Source organism: Xenia sp. Carnegie-2017, unplaced genomic scaffold, assembly GCF_021976095.1.
Source record: "Xenia sp. Carnegie-2017 unplaced genomic scaffold, XeniaSp_v1 HiC_scaffold_20, whole genome shotgun sequence".
In the NCBI taxonomy this organism is placed as follows: Eukaryota; Metazoa; Cnidaria; class Anthozoa; order Malacalcyonacea; family Xeniidae; genus Xenia; species Xenia sp. Carnegie-2017.
This window is the reverse complement of record NW_025813483.1, coordinates 9933345-9955996: the sequence shown is the minus strand read 5'-3', so window position 1 is coordinate 9955996 and position 22652 is coordinate 9933345. Positions and strand designations below refer to the sequence as shown.

Genomic DNA, 22652 nt, shown 5'->3' with positions numbered 1-22652 from the left:
TCAAATGAAAGAAAGACAGGGTTGCTATAAAAGAATTTCATTTATTTTTTACAATCAATATTTTATCATTTAAGCGCATTTTTATTCAATTTTCCAATATAATTCCGTCCTGTATTTCATACGTCATGAAACAGTTGCAATAGACAAAACGCGCAGCTTTGTAAAAGCATGCAACATTTTTCGACTTTTGATAAGAATAATAACGCCAGCATATTAGTTCTAAGTTCATATTATTATATTATTATGACGTCTTCGCGCATGCGTGACGTAAAAATTGTTAGTGATGTCAAAAGTAACAAACGCATAGGAAAATATCATACAAAATCGGAAACTACTGATCCTGGCAAACAAAGAAGTATGGAATGATTCAGAGTTTTTGCAAATGTAACAGGCAAAGATTTATACATTCGACTGCTTTACAAGTTGCTTGACCTTGCCATTTCTTCTTTGTGCCAACGACGACGTTTGAACAGGCTTAAGTTTTTTTCCCTCTGGACTCGAGTTCAGCGCTGAAAATGTTGCTTTAAATGCATCCTGAAATAAAAACCCAAGATAACATAGAAAAACGCGCAATCTTCACCCACTATTACATCGTTAAATTTAAAATAGAAACCTGATTCAAACCATTTACTTTATAGAAACCTGAGTGAGTTTTAAACAAGAGCAAAATTTGTCGAATTCATCAATACACGCGACTGTTGCTAAATATCCCACAAATAAAAGACCAGAACAAATATACAGAAGCAACCAACAATTATTTTGATTGTTACAGCATACGAAATTGTAAGTTGCCTTTCACCATTAAAATGCTACATCGATTGCACATAACATAGCTGTAGGCAGAATGTAGCTAGTGCTAATAATAGCCTGCGCGCAGGAGACAGAAATTTAACAACATTGCCTAGCTTTCATCGCACAGGTAATGTCGAGAGAATGCGTTTGGTCAAATTTGTAGCGGTGTTCTTTTCATAGAAATATCGGGAAAAAACGAAAGAAAAACTATGGCAACTAACACGTTCAGAAAACAACCTCAACAGTTTACCTTTATTTTTGACAGGTTACTTGATAGCGTTAGCCTGTTTTGTGGCAACGAGTTCCTGTTTACGATCCAAGTATGTGTTAAGATCTACGAGAAAAACAAAGATTAAAAAGCGTATCATATACTTTGAAATATAAGTTGATTTGAAGTTTATTCCACAGTTACCATACTCATGAGCAACTATATGCAAATATCTACAAGAGTGTGCACCATTCAGAAATTAAATGTCAAAATTTTATCAACCAAACACATTGAAACGAAAGACAGAAGAAGAGGACGATAAGATTATCCCTTTTCTAAATCCCTTCAGCGTGCGTAAATCTTGGAGTTGGAAGGTGATAGTAGTATATGCGTAGTACTGTATATGATCAAATTGAAAACACGAAACTTCGAAATAATTAACTACGCAGTACTCATATGCAATACCTGTTGTGCTGAGCAGCGTTTGGCGGGGATAATATGCAGCATGTTACGAACAAGATTTTTGGCAGAATCCGATACTGTGTCCCAGTTCCCTCCAGATAACACGAGCTTCCCTTCACCAATTCTCTTTAGAATCTGCCCTGCGTTGTCTTCTGCCCCGTGAGCAAATGGCGTATAACTAAACATAAACAGATAGAAGATATATAAAGAGGAAAGTACGTCGAAATACATAAAAAATACTCCTTCACATACCCAGCTAACATGGTATAAAGAAGAACACCCAGACTCCAAATGTCACAGGCGACATCATAACCTTGTTTCTTAAGGACCTAAATCATGCACGTACCAGTTGCAAATTAGAAGCAGCATTCGTTCTTTTCATAAATTATCACTTGGGAAATGGTAAGTGAACAGGAACAGAGTGTAGAGTTAAGGAGTGTAGTTACGATATAAACTACAAACACACAAGGAACATTAAAGAAGTAGAAGAATGTGATTACTGAATTGCGTAAAAGGGAAGTTAGTCGTTACACACTTCGTATTGCAGGTGCAATTTAAATTTATATTTTGTGCACGCGAAGGTCCCCGGATGTGCAATAAATTAAACGTAGAACAATTTCAGCTTCAATAATGCTACTTAGCTACATAAAACAAAATTTAAAACTTATGCAATTACAGCAATAAACAAATGTGCCCTTTGAAAAGAAAGGGATTGGGACCAAGTAAGATAATTTCCAAGTCAATAACATACCTCTGGGGCGACGTAGTTGGCCGTATAACAGGGTGTCATTAATAGACCGTTATCAGCTCGGAGTTGCTTAGCAAAACCAAAGTCTATAATTCTTAGTGCTTCGTTAGAGCCACTTTCATCAAGATACATGATGTTGCTGGGCTTTAGATCACGATGTACAACCTAAAATACAGTGTAAAATAGTAAACATATCACAAAGCGGTCAGCGGTGGGGACATAGCACCAAACATGTGACGACAATGTTAACACCAAACAAGCGGAGACAAAAAATTTGTTAACACCAAACACGTGAGAACAAACACAACGTTCGCAATAAACACGTGAGCACAAACACAATATTAGTACCAAACACGTGAATACACGCACAATGTTAGCATGAGATACGTGAAGACATTATAAGATTTTATTAACGTATCAAAATATGAAGACATACAACAAGCAAGCACAACAAACTTACTCCTTCATTATGAAGATAAGCCAATGCACTACTCAGAGTAAACATGATATTTGCGGTTTCACGTTCTGATAAACTCTTGTGTTTCACAATTCTATCCAATAACTCGCCTCCCCGCATCAATTCGGTAACAATGAACACATTCTTCACATCTTCATAAACCTTGAACAAAAAATATTTGGATTAAGCTATGATACAGAAACATTGCTTTAACAATTAAAACAAATACACTCACATCTTGTATGGCCATTATATTATTCCTGCCGCCATAACGAAGTAGAACCTAAAAAGTACATAAAAATAAATAAATCAAAATAACGAGGCTCGTGTGGAAAAAACGCCTGATACGTATGTGCTGATGTAAGAATCTCTTTGTCGATTACATGAATTTTTTTGAAACAAATGAATGGCACATTAAAGTAGTGTGAGTGTTGTGCAAAATGCTGTTCAAAATATTTCAGTTCTAAGTTAATTCCGCCAGATATTCCGTATTTCCAGGTTAAAAGTGATATTGTGTTGTCTCGTTAAATGTTTTGTAACACATCAACAACTATGTTAATATTAAAACATTGCAATTTCCGAACTTACTTCGACCTCTTCGCGAGGGTCTTTTTTTATCTTGTCAATGATCTAAATGAGTACATCGAAGACATTTTTCAACCATAGAACATGGAAACAACAATACACATTCGCGTGTTCGCGTACCTTGACAGCAAACTCTTTTCCTGTAGCTTTGTGCACACATTTTTTGCAAACTGAGTACGAGCCGATCGCAATTTCCTGGACAATAAAGTAGCATTCTTAATAAAAAATGTATGTAAACTTCATTATATTATACAGGGTTTACACTGGCTGCCGTGTCGATAGAAAAACGCGTATAGAGCGGTAAAAATTTGATGAGCATCCACCTTTTGAAGCAGTGTGATAATATATTCAAAATGTTTCTAGATTGGATCTGAGCTTAGACCCCCCCCCTTGCTTTATATGGTTGCAACATTCGGAACAGGGGAGAGAATTTAAGCCCGATCGACCAGATTTGGCAGAAAAATTTGCATATATGGTCAAACTGCTTTGAAGTAACATACCAGCATGGCGTATGGACTTTGACGTCATATGAAGACACATCATTGTTTTTAATGAGCGAGCACGGAAAAATATGTTTGCATAAGTAAATCAAAGGGCTGGCAACGCCATTACCCCAACTTCAATTTCAGCAGCTTGGGTATGTAAAGCAGATGGCATTTCTCTAAAAGAACTTTGTGTAATGCGTACCTCTTTGACGTCATATTCATCAGTGAATGACGCGGCGACGCTCGAAAACTGCGTTGAGAGAATGTTCATCTTACAAAGAAGATAAAATGACCGACATAAGTAAAGAACGTCGGAACGGATGAACGACAATCCATAATTCAATATTGTTCATAACTATTTTGTTTTACCCCACTATCGACATCCATGTTTTCAAAACCATTGCCGTTTTTATCGCCCTCCTATGAAAGATATAAACATTGTGACCTTCACAATATACATAAAAAATGCACGTGAAAGCACCCATGAAAGATGCCAAGGCAAAGTATACGTCAAAGATGTGCACGTGTAAAGTGTACGTTCTTAACCATTTCTTTCGCATTGTTGCAAAATTGGCAACAATCGCGAAACGAAATCAAACTCAATGAACAAAAAAACTGAGAAGTTAAAATATTACAAAAACAAATGCACAACCCTACAACACGTAAAACATTGCAAGAGATGAAGTTAGAAAAATAACCGGTCCTCTGCAATTTGAACACGACATACTGTGGGAAATCCACAAGATCATATTCAACAAATTAAATCTAATTAGAAAGTTTCGTTGTCGAGAAATATGAAATGAATCGTCAGTCACATCCTCCTGACATCCTTTCACAAGATAAGTTGTTACATTTCTTATATAAAGTAACAAATTTCAGTCACACGCCCATCGTTCGGCAAGAATATAACACATACTACAGCAATGTACCTCGACTAGAGTAGGACTGACAAAGCTAAATCCACGGAATAATTGATGACAGTTAGCGCTAGGTGGTATAGCAGGCGAATCTAAATGAAGTACATAGTTCACAATTAGACATAATATAGTTAGAGCTGAAATATTACATTACGTAATATTACATCACCTTTAACAGGTGTGGCGTTGCTACGTACCTTTTGGTGTTTTTGACGTAAACTCCTTATCAAAGTAGTAGGCATCGTCGGTCCTTTTAACAGCTGGTTTGAATGGAGGTTTACATTGTTTTTTCACAAGTTTCTAAAATGGGAAATACTTTGATGGAAACAAGGGGTTGCCTAAGCATGCAGATATCTACATGTACGAGGGGTGAATATTAATATACGTACAGGGTATCAATTAATATATTATATATTTACAACGTGTTGAACTCTACTCATCACAGATATAAAGGAGGCCGAATAGTATGCAACTCTTGAATTAATGTGACAAAATTTCTTAGCGTAGTACTCGTATTTAATTATATTACAAGAGAAACAACGAATAATATTTGGTGCCTAAACAAACCACATGTTCATCCAAATCAAAAGAAGAGGTAGAATAGAAAAAAACAACAAAGCTTGTCGCCTACCCCCCAATTGATTGAGGCAAAGAACGCATGTTTTTTTATATCTTCAATTCCGTTTTCTCCAGCACCTGTCCAAACATAAAATATATAACTTATGAGGTTGAGAGTATAACATTGAAACGTTTTTCACCACCAGCATTTAATTTAAACTAAAAAACAAATGCGAATAAGACAGCGCCAAAAACTCTACAAAATTATTCTGGATCAATCACTGACGCCAATAATGACAAAGACAAAAGATATGTAAACGATTTGAAGTAACAGAACCCGGAATAATTGAAAATTAATGACATTTATCATAGTAAAAAAAAATACCCACCCAGTCTATTTGTAGGGTTCCTCTTGAATAACATACGTAGTAAGCTCTGGGCTTCGGGACTCAAAAATTGTGGCATGCCTAATTTGGCCCTGCAAATTAGAAAATTACATATTATAATGAGCAAAACTGTAATATATATAAAGTAATTATAATAAATATGCAATCAAGAGCTTTGTGACATCATAGCGGGTTCTCTTTCACAGGTTGCAAGATTAAAAATAATGTAAAAAAAGCTTCACAAATGGTATTGAAAATTGACTTTCTTTGACATCATGAAAGTCCACAAACTAGTCAGGAATGTGACAATGCGAATGATAAAAACATACTTTAAAATCATTGTCATGGTATCTTTCCTATCTTTCCCTTGAAATGGCAGCGCGCCAGTCAACATTTCAAACTAAAAATGCAACAATCATTGATAATCAGTAACTACAATAATCTATGTAGACAACAGTGAAAGTAGGAATAATTTGTTGTGTGAGCTCAACTAGCCACATCACAAAAAGTTGCTAAATGAGATTGTCATCAACACAAATCTATTGAACTCAAAGCAATGCTAGGAAAATGACACACAACATACCATTAATACACCATAACTCCACCAGTCAGCAGCCTGTGTATGTCCTTTTCTGTTAACAACCTGAAAATATATTTTAAATTGATAAACATATGCATTGCCTTCACCAAAAGAGAAATCCAGCAACATCAATATTTAACTACAATATCACACAGAAGTGTCAACAAATGGACGTTATGCAAACCCGCAAGCTTACACAATAATTTTGGGGGGATTGTTATGTTCAAATAATTTATTACACAATTGACATGCTAGTTGCACAAATTGACAATATTCAATGATTCCGTCAATTAACTTGATCAGGAAAAGTTGCCACATTTTGAGATCCCTTTACTTTAAAGTTTTATAAATAAGAATGTTTTTGCCATATTTATGTTTAGGATCAATATACCAGTATGCTGGTTGGTCAGCATTATATCAAAGCTATAATCTAAACACCTTTCAATGAAATCACACGTCTGCTGCCAGATTTAAAAGTCCAAGCAACAATGAGTCATGTAAAAATGAGCAATTAAGACCAAAGATTTGAAGGTGATGTCAAGAATAAATAGTAATAATTGAGATGAGGAATGGACTAAGCTCAACTATGTATTACAACATACAGATGTGTACCTCAGGTGCCATATATTCCACAGTGCCACAAAATGAGTATGTCTTTTTATCATAGACTGAATCTTTGCACAAGCCGAAATCTGGAAAAATGATAAAATCAACAGTATGATTAAAAACTGCCCTACTTCATTGGCAGAACTCATAAATAACATGGAAATAAATACAAAAAACAAACCTGTTAGCTGTATATGTCCATCACTGTCTAGTAATATACTAAAATGGGGGGGAAATACCACAAAAGTTTGCATTGTAGTGGAAATGACATGACATTGAATGGAACAAACATCAAAGATATACTTTTCTGGTTTTAAATCACGATAAATAATTCCAACTTTGTGTAGATGATCAAGTGCCACTGCCAATTCTGCAAGGTAAAACTTCACATCTTCCTCTGTAAACATCACCTAGAAATTTAACCCAATTAAATTAAACAACTAAACAAATCGTAATCAAACTTCAATTCCAATAAAGGCTTCCTTTTGGACACAAAGCTGGGCATTTCCAAAATGACAATACCCATCTTCAAAATGTACAAACATTATCGGGCAAATATATTCTATAAGATTTACAGAAATTCACATAACCTGTGCGTAAGAAATGACATTCTAACAATCCAACAAACCAAAAGAATCAATGCAAACAAGCAAATAACATTGTATCTGGATGCCTGCCATCCAGGAAGGAATTGCAAAATTCTAAATACCCAGCATGGTAAAACTTTATATCTTAATGCCTGACCCACTAAACTTATCCCTAACCATAGATTACTGACTTACTCTATTGCTTTTATTATAAAACATGAAATTTTAACTTGATGCCAAGAAAAAAATCTTTCTTTCTTTCACTGAAATGAAATTGTCATGGGCAAGATTGAAACCCAAAAACCGCATGTACAACCTATAACACATTCCACTAGGACACATATGCTTGATCATGACAAATTGTATGATTTTATATACAGTTGGGCATTTAGCATTTGAACAAAGCCTTATACAAAGTATCTTCAATGATGACATCAAAAAAACTTAGCCAAAATGTCATTAGTGGCATTTATGAGCAGTGCCTGTTCATATACAACAACATAAGTAATGAAAAAGATGTTTTTATAGTTACCTCTTTAGATAATCTTGTAAAAAGATCTCCACCTCTTAAAAACTCAAGGATCAGGTAGAGTTTCCCTTCCGTTTGAAATGCTAAAAATTAAGTTTCATTTCAGTGGTGAAGTTATTTGTAATGAACTGGTAGACATAAAGATTTTACGGGCACAACAACCAGAACATAATACATGGATGGGAGGAAAAGAATTGTAACTGCTCAAAAGACAATGTCTATTGATTTGATTTACAACATGACATACAGTACAGCTTGTGTATTTAACATATGATATGCATAGCATATGCACTGATAATATATGCATGCACATGCATCATTCAAGCTATTTATACATGAAGCATTTACCAGAGTTCTCACTCATAACTGTGGAACAATGGATCAATGATCTAAGGGAAAAGGCTTTTGAACACCTTATGCAAAGAAATGACTCATTATTCAATGGAAATAAGGGAAATTTATTTCACTATACGATATATATAATACATGATAGAGGAAATATCAATCGCTTCAAATGATCAATAAACACTTCCTATCATATAATGTCTCTTATACATGCACTCACCTCACTTTGGTTATAGTAATATCATTACTATAGTGGGTTGTTGATTGGGCTGAGAAACCATATATTTAGTTATTGTTTTCTTTACACTTGTTCAAATTAACGCAAACACATTTTTTGTACTTTTTATAAATGCTAGTATGGTTTGTCAACTAACAGCACAACCACTTGATGTTAACTCTCTGCTTATTTCAGAATAATTTTTCCCTTCCTTCCACTGTTGCACAGGATAAAAATTTCTGCCTTAGAATAAGGTGAAAACCTTTCCCTGACATCTTTCATCCTGTGTTCCACAGTTTTGAGTGAGAACTCTTGTAACTACTTCACATATATAAATAGCATGAATGATGCATGCACATGTGTGTATAGAATCAGTATATATGCTACACATATCAGATGCATATTATATTTGTATCATACATGTATCATATGCAAAAAGTGTTAAGTTACATGCGAGCGGTACTGTACAATGAACTTAATAACATAAAGTACATACCATAATGCATGTGAACTATGAATGGATGTTGCACATCAACAAGAATATCACGTTCCATTTTTGTTCTCACTCTGTCCCTCACTAAAAAAATCATAGTTTATACAGAATTTCATAGTTAGAACATCTATTTTACAGCACTGTAGAGTTGATATCAACTCCTTATTCGTAATGAAACCCTTCACTCATCTATTTCTAATACAAAAAAAGAAGTGGAAAACTTTTCTCATTTACAAAAACAAATAGTTGTGGCATAAGAATTAATTCTTGTGAAAAAGAAGCTTTAGTAAAAGCAATTTGATAAAAGCAAGTTTGGCGAGAAAAATGAATCCCATCTTATAGAGATAGCAACTATATAAGTCAACTAGTACATCCTCATAACTAATGCATATATGTACAAAGAACATTCATTGTGCCAAATAATTGATGAAAGATACATTCAGATGTTTTCTATAAGTTGTTTTTTAAGCGCAGTCATAAAGACACTGGATTTTCAAAGAAGTTGACTTGGTATCATTTACATCAAATGGCTATTAGCATGGTAGCATGCATATTTGTCTATTTAACTCCGCCAAGAAAGCAAATATTTTGAAAATATTTATTTCCTTTCTCAGCAAAAATAATGGAAGGATGTATGGTCTACTTGTCATGAAGTAATTAAGAAACTTTGCATCGCATTATCATCGTTATTAATAATAATGTGACATGTGCTGACACATTATTCAATATATTCACAAACTAACTGAAATTACTAACTGTAATTTGACATTTTCGATCGTGAGCACACACAATGAAACGAACGTGAAAGTATAATAAACACTATCCCACCCAGCAATATAAGATAATGAGAGGGGTGACTTTTTGAGGTTCGCTTACGCTTCCAATATCATTAAATTCTCATCATGAAACATTATGGTATTTGCAGGCGAAATCGTCACTTCCATTTTATCTATAATGCTTTCCATAACATTTGGTCACTTCGTGAAGTATATTCAGAGTATTTTACGGCAATTACTTTAGCGGGCACTTTTGAAGATATTCACAAAAGTTGCTTATTTGTAAAATGTCAATAAACAAGGCTACAGACGGAAGACTTCACCGAACATGTAGGACACCAAAATGTAAAATATTGTATTTCACTGTTTCATCACAGTTCTTTAATAACAACTTGTCATATTATGTCGACTTCGAGACTATTTGAAGTGGGTGCAAAATATGACGGGTACACAAAACATTACGATGCCACACAATTAATAGGCGAATTGAAATTTTCGCCTCTTTAGTGTAACGATTAATTGATACAACGTTCAAAATTACATGCTACGAATAATATTTAAGCAATTATGAACGCAAGTGACGATAACTGACAGTTTTAGTAACTCTCGAGTTTGTAATCACGGGTGATATATCCGAACAAACCAAACAAAAATTTCCAAGTGCTTTACAAGGTGAAAGTACAACAAGCAATGAAACACACGGTCATAGCCATGCGTAATATATTAACAAATATTTCTCTTCAGAAAGACAATGATTGATTCTAGAACTTAGCAAATATGAACGAACCTTTCAGAGTTGCTTTTTTCAGAACCTTCATTGCGTACATAGTTCCAGCGTCTTTGCCAACAATTTTTCGAACAAGAAATACCTATAAGACATAAATGTTAAACCTGTGTTTGACAAGTACATCAACCCATTGTGCATATTGTACTAAAAACAATTCAAACAAAGACAAAACATTATTGTGTTTCAGAAATTCTATAGAGCTGATAATGCTCTATCATTATGAATTATCTACGATGTATCAAAATGATTTGCGTCACACTTACCTTTCCAAATGAGCCTTGTCCTAAAACCTTAAGAAGTTCGAAATGAGATCGTTCTGCCTTAGGACAGCTCGTCGTTTGCGATACTACGGAAGATATATCAAGCTCGGAAGAGGGTTCCTCTTCCATTTTGACCTGTCGGCATGAAGCAACGTAATGTTAAGCTATGTACATTTTACAATTCAAATTCAGATAACATGACTTCGCCGAGTGGCGAAAACTTTCAACATGTGTTTGCTCGAGGGTATGGAACTTACATCGTTATTGCACTCATCAGCAGTCGTATCGTCCCCTGCCTATGAACAAAAAAAGTGAAATACAAAGTCGAAATGTGAAGCCATATTCCAAAAACATAATAAAGTATATTGAACAGTTCGGAAGTCTTTCGCTATGAAACCAGCTACTGCACTGGCATGTAGGCAAACCTCTGAAATGGGTGTCGTATTCATTTTTCGCCATGGGTCTGCAAGTTGTGCTAAAGGCATTTTGCTGTACTAAAGGAGCAACAACGATTCCAGTTCGAACATAAATTTTGCGACGACGGCGCGACTTGAGTGAGGGAGTCAAGCAAAAGAAAGTGCCCGCGCGCATCAAGTATGGAGATTGGTAACGATACTTGTGCAAACTCATCCTGGCCTTGCTCACCCCGGTACCCGTATGTGGGAAGTTTTCAGCACATTTACAAGACCAGGAACTACGCATAAGTCAACCCCTGTCCTTCACATGATCTAACATCTTTAAAGAACTAACAATGCAAAGTTTTTCTTTGTTTTTAAAAATCTCTCTAAAATAATGGAGCGTAAATCCCAGGACGAGAAAATTATCCCCATATTTTCTGTAGAATTACAAACAGAACAAAGAGTGAGTTCACTTTATTATGTTTTTATTAATACTCTTATCATTATTTTTTCGTACTAATAGGTGTAATGGCCAAAAAATGACGTAGCTAACTCTCTTGAAAGGAACTAAAGAAAGCAGGTCACTGCAAATCATCACAAAATGAACTTGTTCATCGTGTGAGGCCTAATTTTTTAGTAATGATGATTTTATATAATTGCAAAAAATTACATTTCGACACACTCAAAATTACGACTGAATTACGTTCTAGTCACTCTAGCCAGTCAAAGGAGTGAAAAGAATCATTTTGTTTTCAACTCATTCAGGAACAAATGGATTGTCATTCGAGGGTGGGGGGGTGAAAGTTCGTACATTCAGTCAGTCAGTCAGAATTGAACTTATATGAATTTTACTACCACCCCACCGCAGTTAGCATTCTAGTTTCGACTCTTGATTCACTTCCTCTTCTAGACACAAGTCACATCACAGCTAACATAAGATAAAACATTCAAAACCCTTTTTAAAAGAATTAATACCGAAATCACACTGAAAGTTACTATTTCTATTAACCATTTATAAACATTACTGAATAAGTTTGGCCTAATAATTTCATGACAGACGCCAGCATGTAAAATACACATGCAAACATGTAGCACTTGACATTTATAACGAAAATATACAACTACGATATCGTGGGTTGATCACGTCTCTGTTGACGAAATTTGAAACGTCAAGTCAATTTAACCGGATGTGGGTGGACATTGGTGCACGCGGAGCTTTAGAGCGACTTTATGCGGTTGATAATGATCACAGTTCATAATCAAAAGTAGTTCATCTTTTAGAACGAATTACCAATAGACACTGTGAAAGACTAATATGCGCAATGTTTCAAGAACACGTGTAATACGTTGCTTAATGTGACCTTCATGTGACTATTGTGAACATCTTCCAAAAGGCGTTTGCGTCGCCGAAGGGTATTTACCATTTACCTGTATTTACGTATTATATCGATAATCTTAATAGCATGGGAAACGACGGAATTAATTCGTTCAGCAATTTTACTATCAATAAAATTTAATTGTAATTGCCATAAGCGCTGGGGGTGATAGCTTTGTTGTCAATGGTGACCGACAAATTGTTTAACATTTCCCATTTTGTCAAAATAATACTTGTGTCAATGCTGGCTTAACTCAAACCACTTCTTCCGAGCCTCTTTTACACATTACCAAATTGTGTGCTCACGATATATTCATTAGTAAATTTTTATTGGTTTGAAAATAATTTATGTATAAAAATAAAAGAATAGTAAGAATATTGTAATGACGAAACTCACGCGAACCATTCATTGTTTACATCAAACTATCTGACAAAAGGAGAGTCAGTTAAAACTTAAAACGTAACAATACAAACAATTCACATTTTACGTTCATCATAAAAACAAGTTTTTAACGATTTTAATTATCACGAATATTCGTCTACATAAACTACACATCAAGGAAAGTTTTGTCCATTTACTTACTGTTCTGTTCATTTAACCAGGATAAGCAGACAATTTTAAATAAAACAAAATAAAACAAATTCTGAAATGATCTCACAATCTCGTGACGTTCTCTATATTCCAATTGACACGACATTTAACAACAATAATAATACCTTGTGTTGTGATATCCGTAATTTGGCCATATTCTCATCAACATTTTCCTGAAAGCTTTTCTCTCTGTACAATGGCATTTGTTTTCCCATTTTTGACGGCGCGTTACTACATGAATTGTCTACGAGCGGCCACGTTGGGTTCCTCCTGTTATAACCGCTATTTTTGATGATTTAACAGAAGTTTTGTGCTATTTCACGTGTTAAAGGTATTGACACATACAAGTGAGTTTCCAGGCTCGTCGTTGTGGCGTAGACATAAACAAGACCAGAAGTTTATGTCAACGGAAACGGATATACAATTAACAGATATATAAGCGTTTTGTCATTTTTTCGGTTTTAATGATTACTCCCACTTACTCCCCGCTTCCAGGAGTAATCAAATCATCCTTGCTGATCCATGCTTGCCAAAACCGCAAACACTTTCTTTTTTCAAGACGCTTAACTGCGTAGACGATGGCTAAGATCAACAAGATTGCGTTTTATGTAAAAAAAAGTTTATAGTTAAAAAACTTATTTTGTGAATTAATGTCAAAGATGAACGACAAAGAATGGTAAAATTTGATCCGAATTTTCAATAATCATCATTTCACCACTCGCACTTGTTTGTGATGCTCTATTTTGACCAGACAAAACTTTCTTGGAATGATAGCCAGACGGTATATTAGCTGGGTGGAATCAACGAATTCCTTTCCAGGAAGAATTCGACATAGCAATAACCCATCGCCATAACCAATACTTACTTGAGGGAACTCTGAGAAATAATTTCCACGACCATAAGCTTGTCTTCGTGCAAAACTCAACTGAAGATTATTCTTGAGAATGCTGGGGATGTTGTTCTTATCTGTTCCGTGATATGCAAGAATTTCTTTATCAGGAAAGTTTTGTCTTCTAAATCGATTCCTGGTGGCTTCAAATTGTTGTTCAAGTGTTTTATTGTAAACAATATCTATGGATGATATTGTCTGTGGCAGGTTCGTTCCGGCTGACATTCGTCTAAAGTGAGATTCGGCAAATGCACAAAACATTTCATAAGGATCTGTGAAGTCTACAGTTCGAGAGGATTTCCTGCTAACCACTTGAAAATTCTGCTTCGAATGTGCAGACAGTGATGGTGGAATAACCTTCGTGGAATCGGTGAAGTGAATGATATACTGTGGAAGAGCTTGGTCTGGATCAAAGATAACGAACTCATCGTTTTTAACGGCTGTTCCTCTTGGAGCGCACACTGAATCGCATCCCTCAGCTGACAATCTTTGTTTACTTAAATAATAATCAGGCTGATGAACCTCTTTAACTTTGCCAAGAAGAACTTGACAGAGTAGCAACTTCTGCGAACCTTTGGTATAAATCTTTTGAGCACTTTTGGAAGAGTCTGTAGCAAAGTAAATGCCCTGACCATACATACCACGTTTTCCTGGAGGAGGATTTTGATCTGGCATTCGAAAACCATCCCTAGTGATGCCTTTTACTCCATCATCGGAGGTCCCATGAAATTTTTTATCGATATGGTCACCAAATGCTTTGGCCTTAGCCGCCTCGAACCTTTTCTCTAATTTAAGATTTGTAATCTTTTCAATTCGACCTACATTAGGCATCCAATTATGCATAGGTTGAACAAATTTTGTTACCAAATCATTGACCATCTGATATTCGGCTAAAGTTGGGCCATTTGGAACAATTTCGTCAATGGAAAACGTTTCTATAGCTTTGGACTTGATTTTTTTATCAATTTCAGCAACTCTTCTTTTAGCATCATTGTGAAATTGCTTCATTTTTTGCTTATGAATATCATCACATTTTCCACAGATGTTACCACAATCTTCACCACAAATTTTCCCGCATGCATGACCACATGTCCGAACTTTTTCACAAGGTACAGAGCATTTCACATCAGATTCAGCCTGAAAACACAGCTTTTCTATTGTATGACCGCATTTCCCTGTGAAGTACGTCTTAGCGGTACATTTCCAGGTGATTGGTTCGGAGCATTTCTTCTTAATAGGTGATTGGTGACGACAATTTGGAAAGGAGTAATCAACCATCTTCTCACAATATTCATGATTGTGCGAAGAGCCGCAAGTTTTCATGCATTGATGACCACACGAGCGCATTTTTTTTTCGCAACGGCGTGGACAAACCTTGTTGTTTAAATTTTCGTGACACTTTCGTTGGGTCGGGTGACTGCAATTCGGGAAAACGTCCTGAACAATCTCTTCGCATGGATCAGGATAGTGTTGCTTGTAACATTCCATGTCTTTCGGATGACCACATTGCAAATTAACCCGAATAACCTTCCTACAACTCATTTCATAAATCGGTATGGAACATCTCCTTTTGACGGGATGCTTACAATCCGGAAACACGTCATCGACAATTTCCACGCAATCACCGTGTGCATGCTTTGGTTGACAATACCTCTTGCAACTGTGCAATAAGCATGGATACACACTCCCACATTTTTTAGAGCATAGCTGTAGTGGATCTGAAATGACGCTTAACACATCATCCGCTTCGAGCGCTTCGTATTGTGATTCTGGGTGTTTGGTGCATCGAAGTGGTATGGTATAGCCAGCACACCCACCTTCAATCATGAAATTGATCATTTTTCTCCAGCTAGAGTTTTTTCTAAACAGTTCAATATTGCCAACAAAATACATGCCACATTTTGCCCTAGACTGTGCCACACAGCGACGATTCATTTCTGTTAGAAAACCAATGCTATTAAGTGGGTTTGATCGCACGAGTGACACAATAACGTACTTATTTTCATCACCTTGATACATGTCAATAGTCTGCACTTGAATTTTTTCTTCTTTCGTACTTGTATAATCAGCATATTCCGAATTGCTATTATTTTTCCCAAACAGCTCTGGGTAATTGCCTGTAGCTTCCTTTAGAAGCTTCCTTAAAAGGCTGGTTTGTCCACGATAGGATGAAAGAACAGTAATGTCAGACTGGCGACAGTCGTTAAACAACAGGTACAACACGAGGGCTATGACTCGCTTGGCTTCTTTCTCGTTGGTTATACTGCGTTCTTTTTGCTCGGGATGTTCATGAGACCAGAAAAACATCGACTTTGCAATACAACCTAAAGGTTTATTATGCGATACTATGTCAAGATTGTTTTCAAGGTAAGGATAAATATCGCGTAGCAAAAACGAAAATTCTGGCCGCATTCTGTTCTGTTTTGTTAAAGACTCGAATGGAAAACGAGCTTCGATCAATCTTTCCATCATGGAGGTATCAAAGTTGAAGTCTGTGCGCAATTTGTAGGCATCCAGTTGCGGCTTGAGTTGTTTATGATCTCCAATCAGGATGAGATGTTGAATGGATGGCGTGAGCGCAGCCAGCAAGCTTGGCTCTAGTATTTCAGCGGCTTCCTCTACGATGACGACACTTGGACCAATTTGATGAAGAAGATCGTGTTTAATAGACGCCCCTGTAATAGTTACACCAATAATCTTCTTTCGTGATAGCGTTTCAACTATCTTAGTCATCTCGAGCTCATCCTTTTGTTTCTTCAAAGTTTCCAATTGTTCTATAAGTTCGTTAAATTCTTCCGTTATGTTATTCATTTTCTCCTTCATTATACAAAACAGAAAATGCAATCGCTGCACTTCGTTCAGCTGCCAAAGATTCTCGGTGCTTCGTAATTGCAAATCCAAAGGAATGTCACTAGGATAATCAGAAATCTCGATACAGACATTCTTGTCTCGATTCTTTGTCACGGACTCAAACAAGATCGTACCTTCTTTGGATTTGTTACTTGAGCCCATTCTTATATCTTTTAACTCATTTACACGTTCTTCGTCTTCATCATCACTTTCCTCATCTTTATCAAAGTTAGTGGAGTCAGCTCCTTTTGCTGCTGTTGTTTGAGTCTGACTTACAAAATTCGCGTGATATTCTTTCATTTGTCGCATCATTTCGCGATTCGGCATCCATAAATTAAATGCCTTTTTAAAAATATGACGACAATGAACGATGCTTTCATCATTTTTGTCACCACCATTTATAAGAACATCTCTCACAGAGCCGACACAATTCACCAGGTTTTGCATCCAAGCCCTGTCAACGAATTTTTCGTTTCTAAAACGGTAAACAAATGGAGCTTTCTTTCCCCAAGGTGCACAAGTAAAAAGGGAGCGGAGCTGATCCTCACTTAGCTCTGCTATTAAATCACTTTCTTTTATACTGCTGCTCGATTCCATTAATGAAGAAAGATCTTTGATTTTGTTTTCTAGAATGCCCATTTCTGTTTTTATATTTTGCAACTCTCCATAAACAACTTTGTTGTAACTTCGATCTCTCGCTAATGACTTTGTAATTGACGATAAACTACACCTCTCCAATTCTTCAGCTTTTGATCGGCCTCCCATCCTGACCATATCATCTATGTCACAAAACTCTAACATGTGCTTGAGAAACTCGTCAAGAGCGTGGTTCTTGTACGTCAACAGTAAAATGGGTTTCTCCAATTTTGGAGACAGTGACAGCAATAACTGAACTATTTTCACACCAATAAATGTTTTGCCACAACCTGGTGGACCTGAAAATAATAAAAATTAATTGATTTTATAAATAGAGAGAGAGAAAGCACGTAAAATTTACCTTGTATAATAGCCAATGTCTTCGTCAGGGCTAAACGCAATGCACTGCATTGACTGCCTTCCAAGGTTGTACTGGAATATTTATCAAAGACGTTCAAAAACCGTTTAAAATCCATCCTGCCATTTGTGATATCGTTTGGTGTATAGAAATATAATGATTGTGAATGTTTTTGCTTGTAAATTGGACTTACATCCAACGATTCAGCTTGCTGTAGATACTCGGGTAATTCTGATGACGATGTTGCATTAACAATTTCTTTTCGCAAAGGGAAATTTTCCATATCAAAGTCTTTCAGGCTTCTTAGAATGGGACTTAACGAGTGATAATAGGTAGGAGATTCGACCATGACAGCTAAGCCTGTTTCAAACACAAAGATTTTAAAACGAACGCTCGATTATAAAAGCATCTACCTACTCAACCTAGCCCCAAGCCACCCGTTACCCTTGACAAATAATAACTATTTGCAATCAATAGCAATGAGTTTAACTAAGAAAGAAAGGTTATTTAAAAAGTGTTATTTAAGTATACATATACAATAAAATGTACGTATATACAACTGCCTAGTGAAGGATATTCGAATGTTGCGACGAAGGCATGACGTTACTGCATTAGTCTTATTTGCTCAAACAAAAAGTTAATCAATTGAAAATTTTCACAATGTTGTCATTTATTTCGAAGGCTTTAGTGGAATAACACATAGTAAGGCACACCAGAAAAGACACCCACATGCGACTAAATATGGGAAATACGATGTACGCTGAAGTACTGCAGACTTCCACTGACTTCTCTTAAAACAAGTGGGTTTTTTATATACCTTACATCAAAAACACAAAACTGTAACTGTCTCAAATCACTCATTATGCTTTGACTGACCTGCATGAGCTTGCAATGAAGAAAAAACATCGCTCATTTTCTTATTGTTATCTTCTATTAAATCCAAAGTGATGATTTGATGCTTGTTTAACATATCTTCATCCCTATTGGCCACGACTGCCCAAATGACGTCATCGAATTTTTTGTTGAGCGATATGCAAATCAAATTTCCAAACATCAAATGAGAGCATGACTTCCAGTTCTTCACCGGTCGATCGGAAGTAAATTGGACAACTAGAGAGAAGCGGCCATTTTGTATCTGAAAACCTGCCAATCGAACGTGGTGATACACGTTCATGTCTCGCTTGTCTAGTTTTGATTCTTTAAACTGCTTGATACCAATTTGTATGGCAGAAAATGTTTCAGCACGAAGAAGTCTAAAGTAGGTATCCATATACGTCTCTGAACTGCTGTAAGTGTTCCTCACCTTAGACAGATGCTTGTCCTCTTGAACCAAGCTGCCGGCCAATTCATTATCAGTCGGAATGAATGGTAGATCTTGCCAAACATCTGAAAAAAAAGATTCGCAAAGCTTTTTAACAAGGTTTGCGGTAAAGAGAGCAGATAAATAAATTTTAATAACGCACCATTCACCATACAAATCAGGACACACCTGTTTGCTTCTACAATTTATATCTGCAGCCCAGTTGTTAAAATACAATAACAGACGGACAACCAACGTAGTCAGTTTGTTCCTTGCTGAGTTTTGATAAATTTACTATAAAAATTTGTTTCTTTACGCTACAGCATTTAACTAGGTATCCTACGTAAACTTCAAAGACACTTCATGTTAGTAAGTTAAAACTAACCCAGAGTGGTGTTTTAAAAAGACACACAGGACAGGTCGTGTTCTTTTATTGCTAAGTTATCATCAAAGATAAAGTCATTTCAAGTCCCCAAAAGTTCGCTGCTGACCGTAATAGATTAAATTTTAATACAAATATTTTATTTATTATTGACCCAAAACAAATGGTCTCGGGCTTGCACTGATCTGCTCTTCCCAAAGGTCTCCTCGGTTTGCATAAGGTTATTAAGGGCTTAATACTGAAGAGTGAAGATGGCATCATGTTTGGGTAAATTACTAGTAATTTAAATTCAAACCATATGGCATTTATATGCCACGAATCATGAAAAATTGACCGATTCACTATCGATAAAGATATCAGCATCTTGAATTTTGTCCCAGTTGACACATGCAGGCGTCAAGCAAGTTGGTAGTATACGTCTTCTATCAATATGTGAAGTCACTTAAATCTTGTGACAAAGATAGTACAAGCAATTTTCTCGCATAGAAATTGAAAATGTCCAGCAGTTCTTTTATTTTTTTAGGCGATATTAAAATTGCTGCTCGTTGATCAAAACAAATTTCTATAGGGACAACTGTGTTCATACTTTGTCGACATTGTTCTTTAGATATACTGAAAAGCTTACGGGCATAAATGCCGATGTTACCTTCATTGCTGACCATTGAACTATCTCCTGACAAAGCCAAAGATAGGAACTCAAACAAGAAACTGGATGCATCAGACTTTTTTTCGCTGATGACACGAACTACGGGCAAAAGACAACGAGAGACCGCTGGCACTTGACGAACCACATCAATACAAAAGTTTTTGATCAGCTCATCTGAAATTGAGTAGTGTGTGTCGCGAACGTAGAGTAAATCGGATGTAGCAAAACTTGTATAGTTACTTTGCTTTATAATGGATACTAAGGACGGGCCATCTCTGGAGGAGCTGAAAAATACTCCTTGAACTACAGTTTTCATCATTAGTTCCAAATGGTTTTTGAATTGTTTACCAACACGTAAAATCAATTGCAACAAATGAAGAAATTCCTGGGTGTAGTGCAACTGCATGATGTGATCGTCTGAAATGAAAATATGAATTTTTTTACTCGAGAAATTACATTAGCAGAAAAAATATCGCAATGCACGTTGGCTATCTTTTTGTTCACAGTCAATTAGATAGATCGCAAAAATCAAATAAATTTATGGGAAGGCTTGATATCATTTACCCTGGAAACTACAGTGAAGACAAGTAGATTAGCAAATTATTAAACATCATCTCATTATCAATGCTGCAGTCATAGCGGGGTTTCCCTCTTTAATGCAAGTATGCGAGTAATTCAAACAATCCCCATGAAAATATATGAAGTCTTTCGGGTAAAAGGTGACTGCCGAAAGATATATAAATTTCCAACCTATAATAAGACAATCAGTAAAATATAAACATACCAGATGTAAAAGAAGGCGATCCCAAAAACTTCCACATCGCTGTGTTCGACAGTGTTTCAAGTAGCGCATTCTTACAATCCGTTGACTTCAAAACTTCCGTATATTGGTCAAAATAATCCAGGAGTTCTTCGTAGGTTCGTGGCCCATAAACCGTAGCCCTAAATTTCTGGGCCTCTGGTTTTTCTTTGTTGACGATTCCAAGGACAAATTCACCTTTATCTCCACGTTTGAAGGGTAAGGCATATTTTGACGTCTTACTGGAATGCAAATATACATCCTTGCTCTTATTGTAAGTCTCGGGTAACGGTTTGCTCGGCCTTATAAAGATCGATTTCTCTTTGCAGATTCCACATAATGTTCCAGCAATCCATTCAGGATTTTGCTTTGCGTCAGTTTTTCGATTTTTTTTCACATGCGCCATCTGTTTAAAAGGGAAATCAAGTTGGGTTATAACCACTGATATGTACATTACACTGGATAACGCACCATGTATAAAATATAGTAAGATAATTGAAGCCGGAAGTTGGCTCATCGATCCCTCTTTACTATACTTTTGTATTACAAAATCACAGTTTTTGCTTTTTTATTCGTTCTACAAACTTTTGATTCGAGCAAAATTTTTGTGAAAGGGACAGAACAATCGGCAAGGATATTTAATCCTAAAAAGATATCTTCTTGGCTTTATAATGGCAGAAAATTGAGATGGTACAAGGTCGACCTGGATTGTTTTGAAACAAACTGGAGATTATATGATGCTGCTGCTTCTTACAAGAATCCTACTACTGCTACCTAAATTTATCTGCAATGACGTTTATAGAAGATTGCTACAAATTTACTTATTTAATAACACTTTGTTATTCACATCGCTAATATCATAATAATTACAAATTACGTCTTTATTATATCAGTGAAGAAACAAAACAAATCGACATATAAAAATAATCAGAAAGACATTTTGATGAGCAATAGTAAGTTGAAAACGTTATCATCAAACTCTACGAGATGTACATCATCAAAATATGCGAATTAAAGTACCTCTGTTGTCATTAAGCAAAGCAAAGTTTTCAACCAGTTCCTATGTGAACAACTTCAATATCGATGAATATGTTGAAGATATGAATACCTTTATTCTTACTTTGTTGTAAATTTGTAATTTAAGTATTCATCTTCTAAAAATGCCTCGCACGGCTGAAATTGTCCTCGTCACCTTCATTTTTCAAATTTCAATACAACTTAAAATCTTATTTTTTTGTCGTTACAAAGCCAAAAAACAGAACTTCGGGGTTAAAACTCTCTACCGGTTTCCTCTGAACGTCATAAAAAATTTACCTTAATCAGAAGTTGGTAAAGGGAATAAAAACGTGAAAACTGTGATTTTGTAATACAAAGTATAGTAAAGTAGGAACGATACCACCCATGAAGCCAGTAGCAAATGATCGATCTTCTGGCTTCAATTTTTGCAAGAGATTCGTTATCCAGTCTAATATACATATCGGTGGTTGTAACAAATAAGTACGGTACTGGTGCCCAGGTATAACTAAAGTCTCTTGCTAGTATGTTCATTTAATCATGTTCAATACACGACACTTGACGTTAGCTTAACTTTATTAATAAATTAGACTAATGTATACATTAATAGCGCAGCATATCAAAGCAAAGTTCAT

At 35.8% G+C, this 22652-nt stretch overlaps 2 protein-coding genes across 3 annotated transcripts; both read right to left on the bottom strand.

The window, feature by feature from the left end:
• Window positions 1-60: 60 nt before the first annotated feature.
• On the bottom strand, window positions 61-13590 carry LOC124442967 (ribosomal protein S6 kinase 2 beta-like). Of its 2 annotated transcripts, none has more exons than XM_046993485.1 (26): window positions 13269-13590; window positions 11036-11074; window positions 10782-10913; window positions 10519-10600; window positions 8959-9039; window positions 7904-7983; window positions 7088-7194; window positions 6966-7003; window positions 6791-6870; window positions 6182-6241; window positions 5928-5998; window positions 5602-5690; window positions 5286-5350; window positions 4852-4954; window positions 4667-4746; window positions 4107-4157; window positions 3940-4008; window positions 3373-3447; window positions 3256-3297; window positions 2903-2950; window positions 2671-2829; window positions 2214-2375; window positions 1715-1791; window positions 1466-1640; window positions 1043-1126; window positions 61-534 (listed from the first exon to the last, which is right to left on the bottom strand). In XM_046993485.1, exons 1-26 carry the CDS (start codon window positions 13356-13358, stop codon window positions 400-402), a joined length of 2274 nt encoding a protein of 757 aa, XP_046849441.1. In that variant the 5' UTR covers window positions 13359-13590; the 3' UTR covers window positions 61-399. The 2 variants fall into 2 exon arrangements, with proteins under 2 accessions (XP_046849441.1, XP_046849442.1); XM_046993486.1 differs by lacking the exon at window positions 13269-13590 and adding an exon at window positions 11204-11437.
• A 206-nt stretch (window positions 13591-13796) lies between these two features.
• Window positions 13797-21475, bottom strand: LOC124442966 (NFX1-type zinc finger-containing protein 1-like). Its single transcript, XM_046993484.1, is given in 6 exon segments — window positions 13797-13936; window positions 13939-17817; window positions 17880-18236; window positions 18753-19262; window positions 20205-20621; window positions 20989-21475. Coding segments are annotated over 6 exon segments (5772 nt in total). The 5' UTR covers window positions 21458-21475.
• Between the last annotated feature and the right edge of the window lie 1177 nt (window positions 21476-22652).

Coding starts and splice junctions, on each gene's coding strand:
- LOC124442967 (XM_046993485.1), bottom strand. CDS start 13,358: ATGGGAAAACAAATGCCATTGTACAGAGAGAAAAGCTTTCAGGAAAAT. Junction 5,691..5,927: donor ACCATGACAATGATTTTAAA/GTATGTTTTTAT, acceptor TCTAATTTGCAG/GGCCAAATTAGGCATGCCAC. Junction 4,009..4,106: donor ACATGGATGTCGATAGTGGG/GTAAAACAAAAT, acceptor CTTCTTTGTAAG/ATGAACATTCTCTCAACGCA.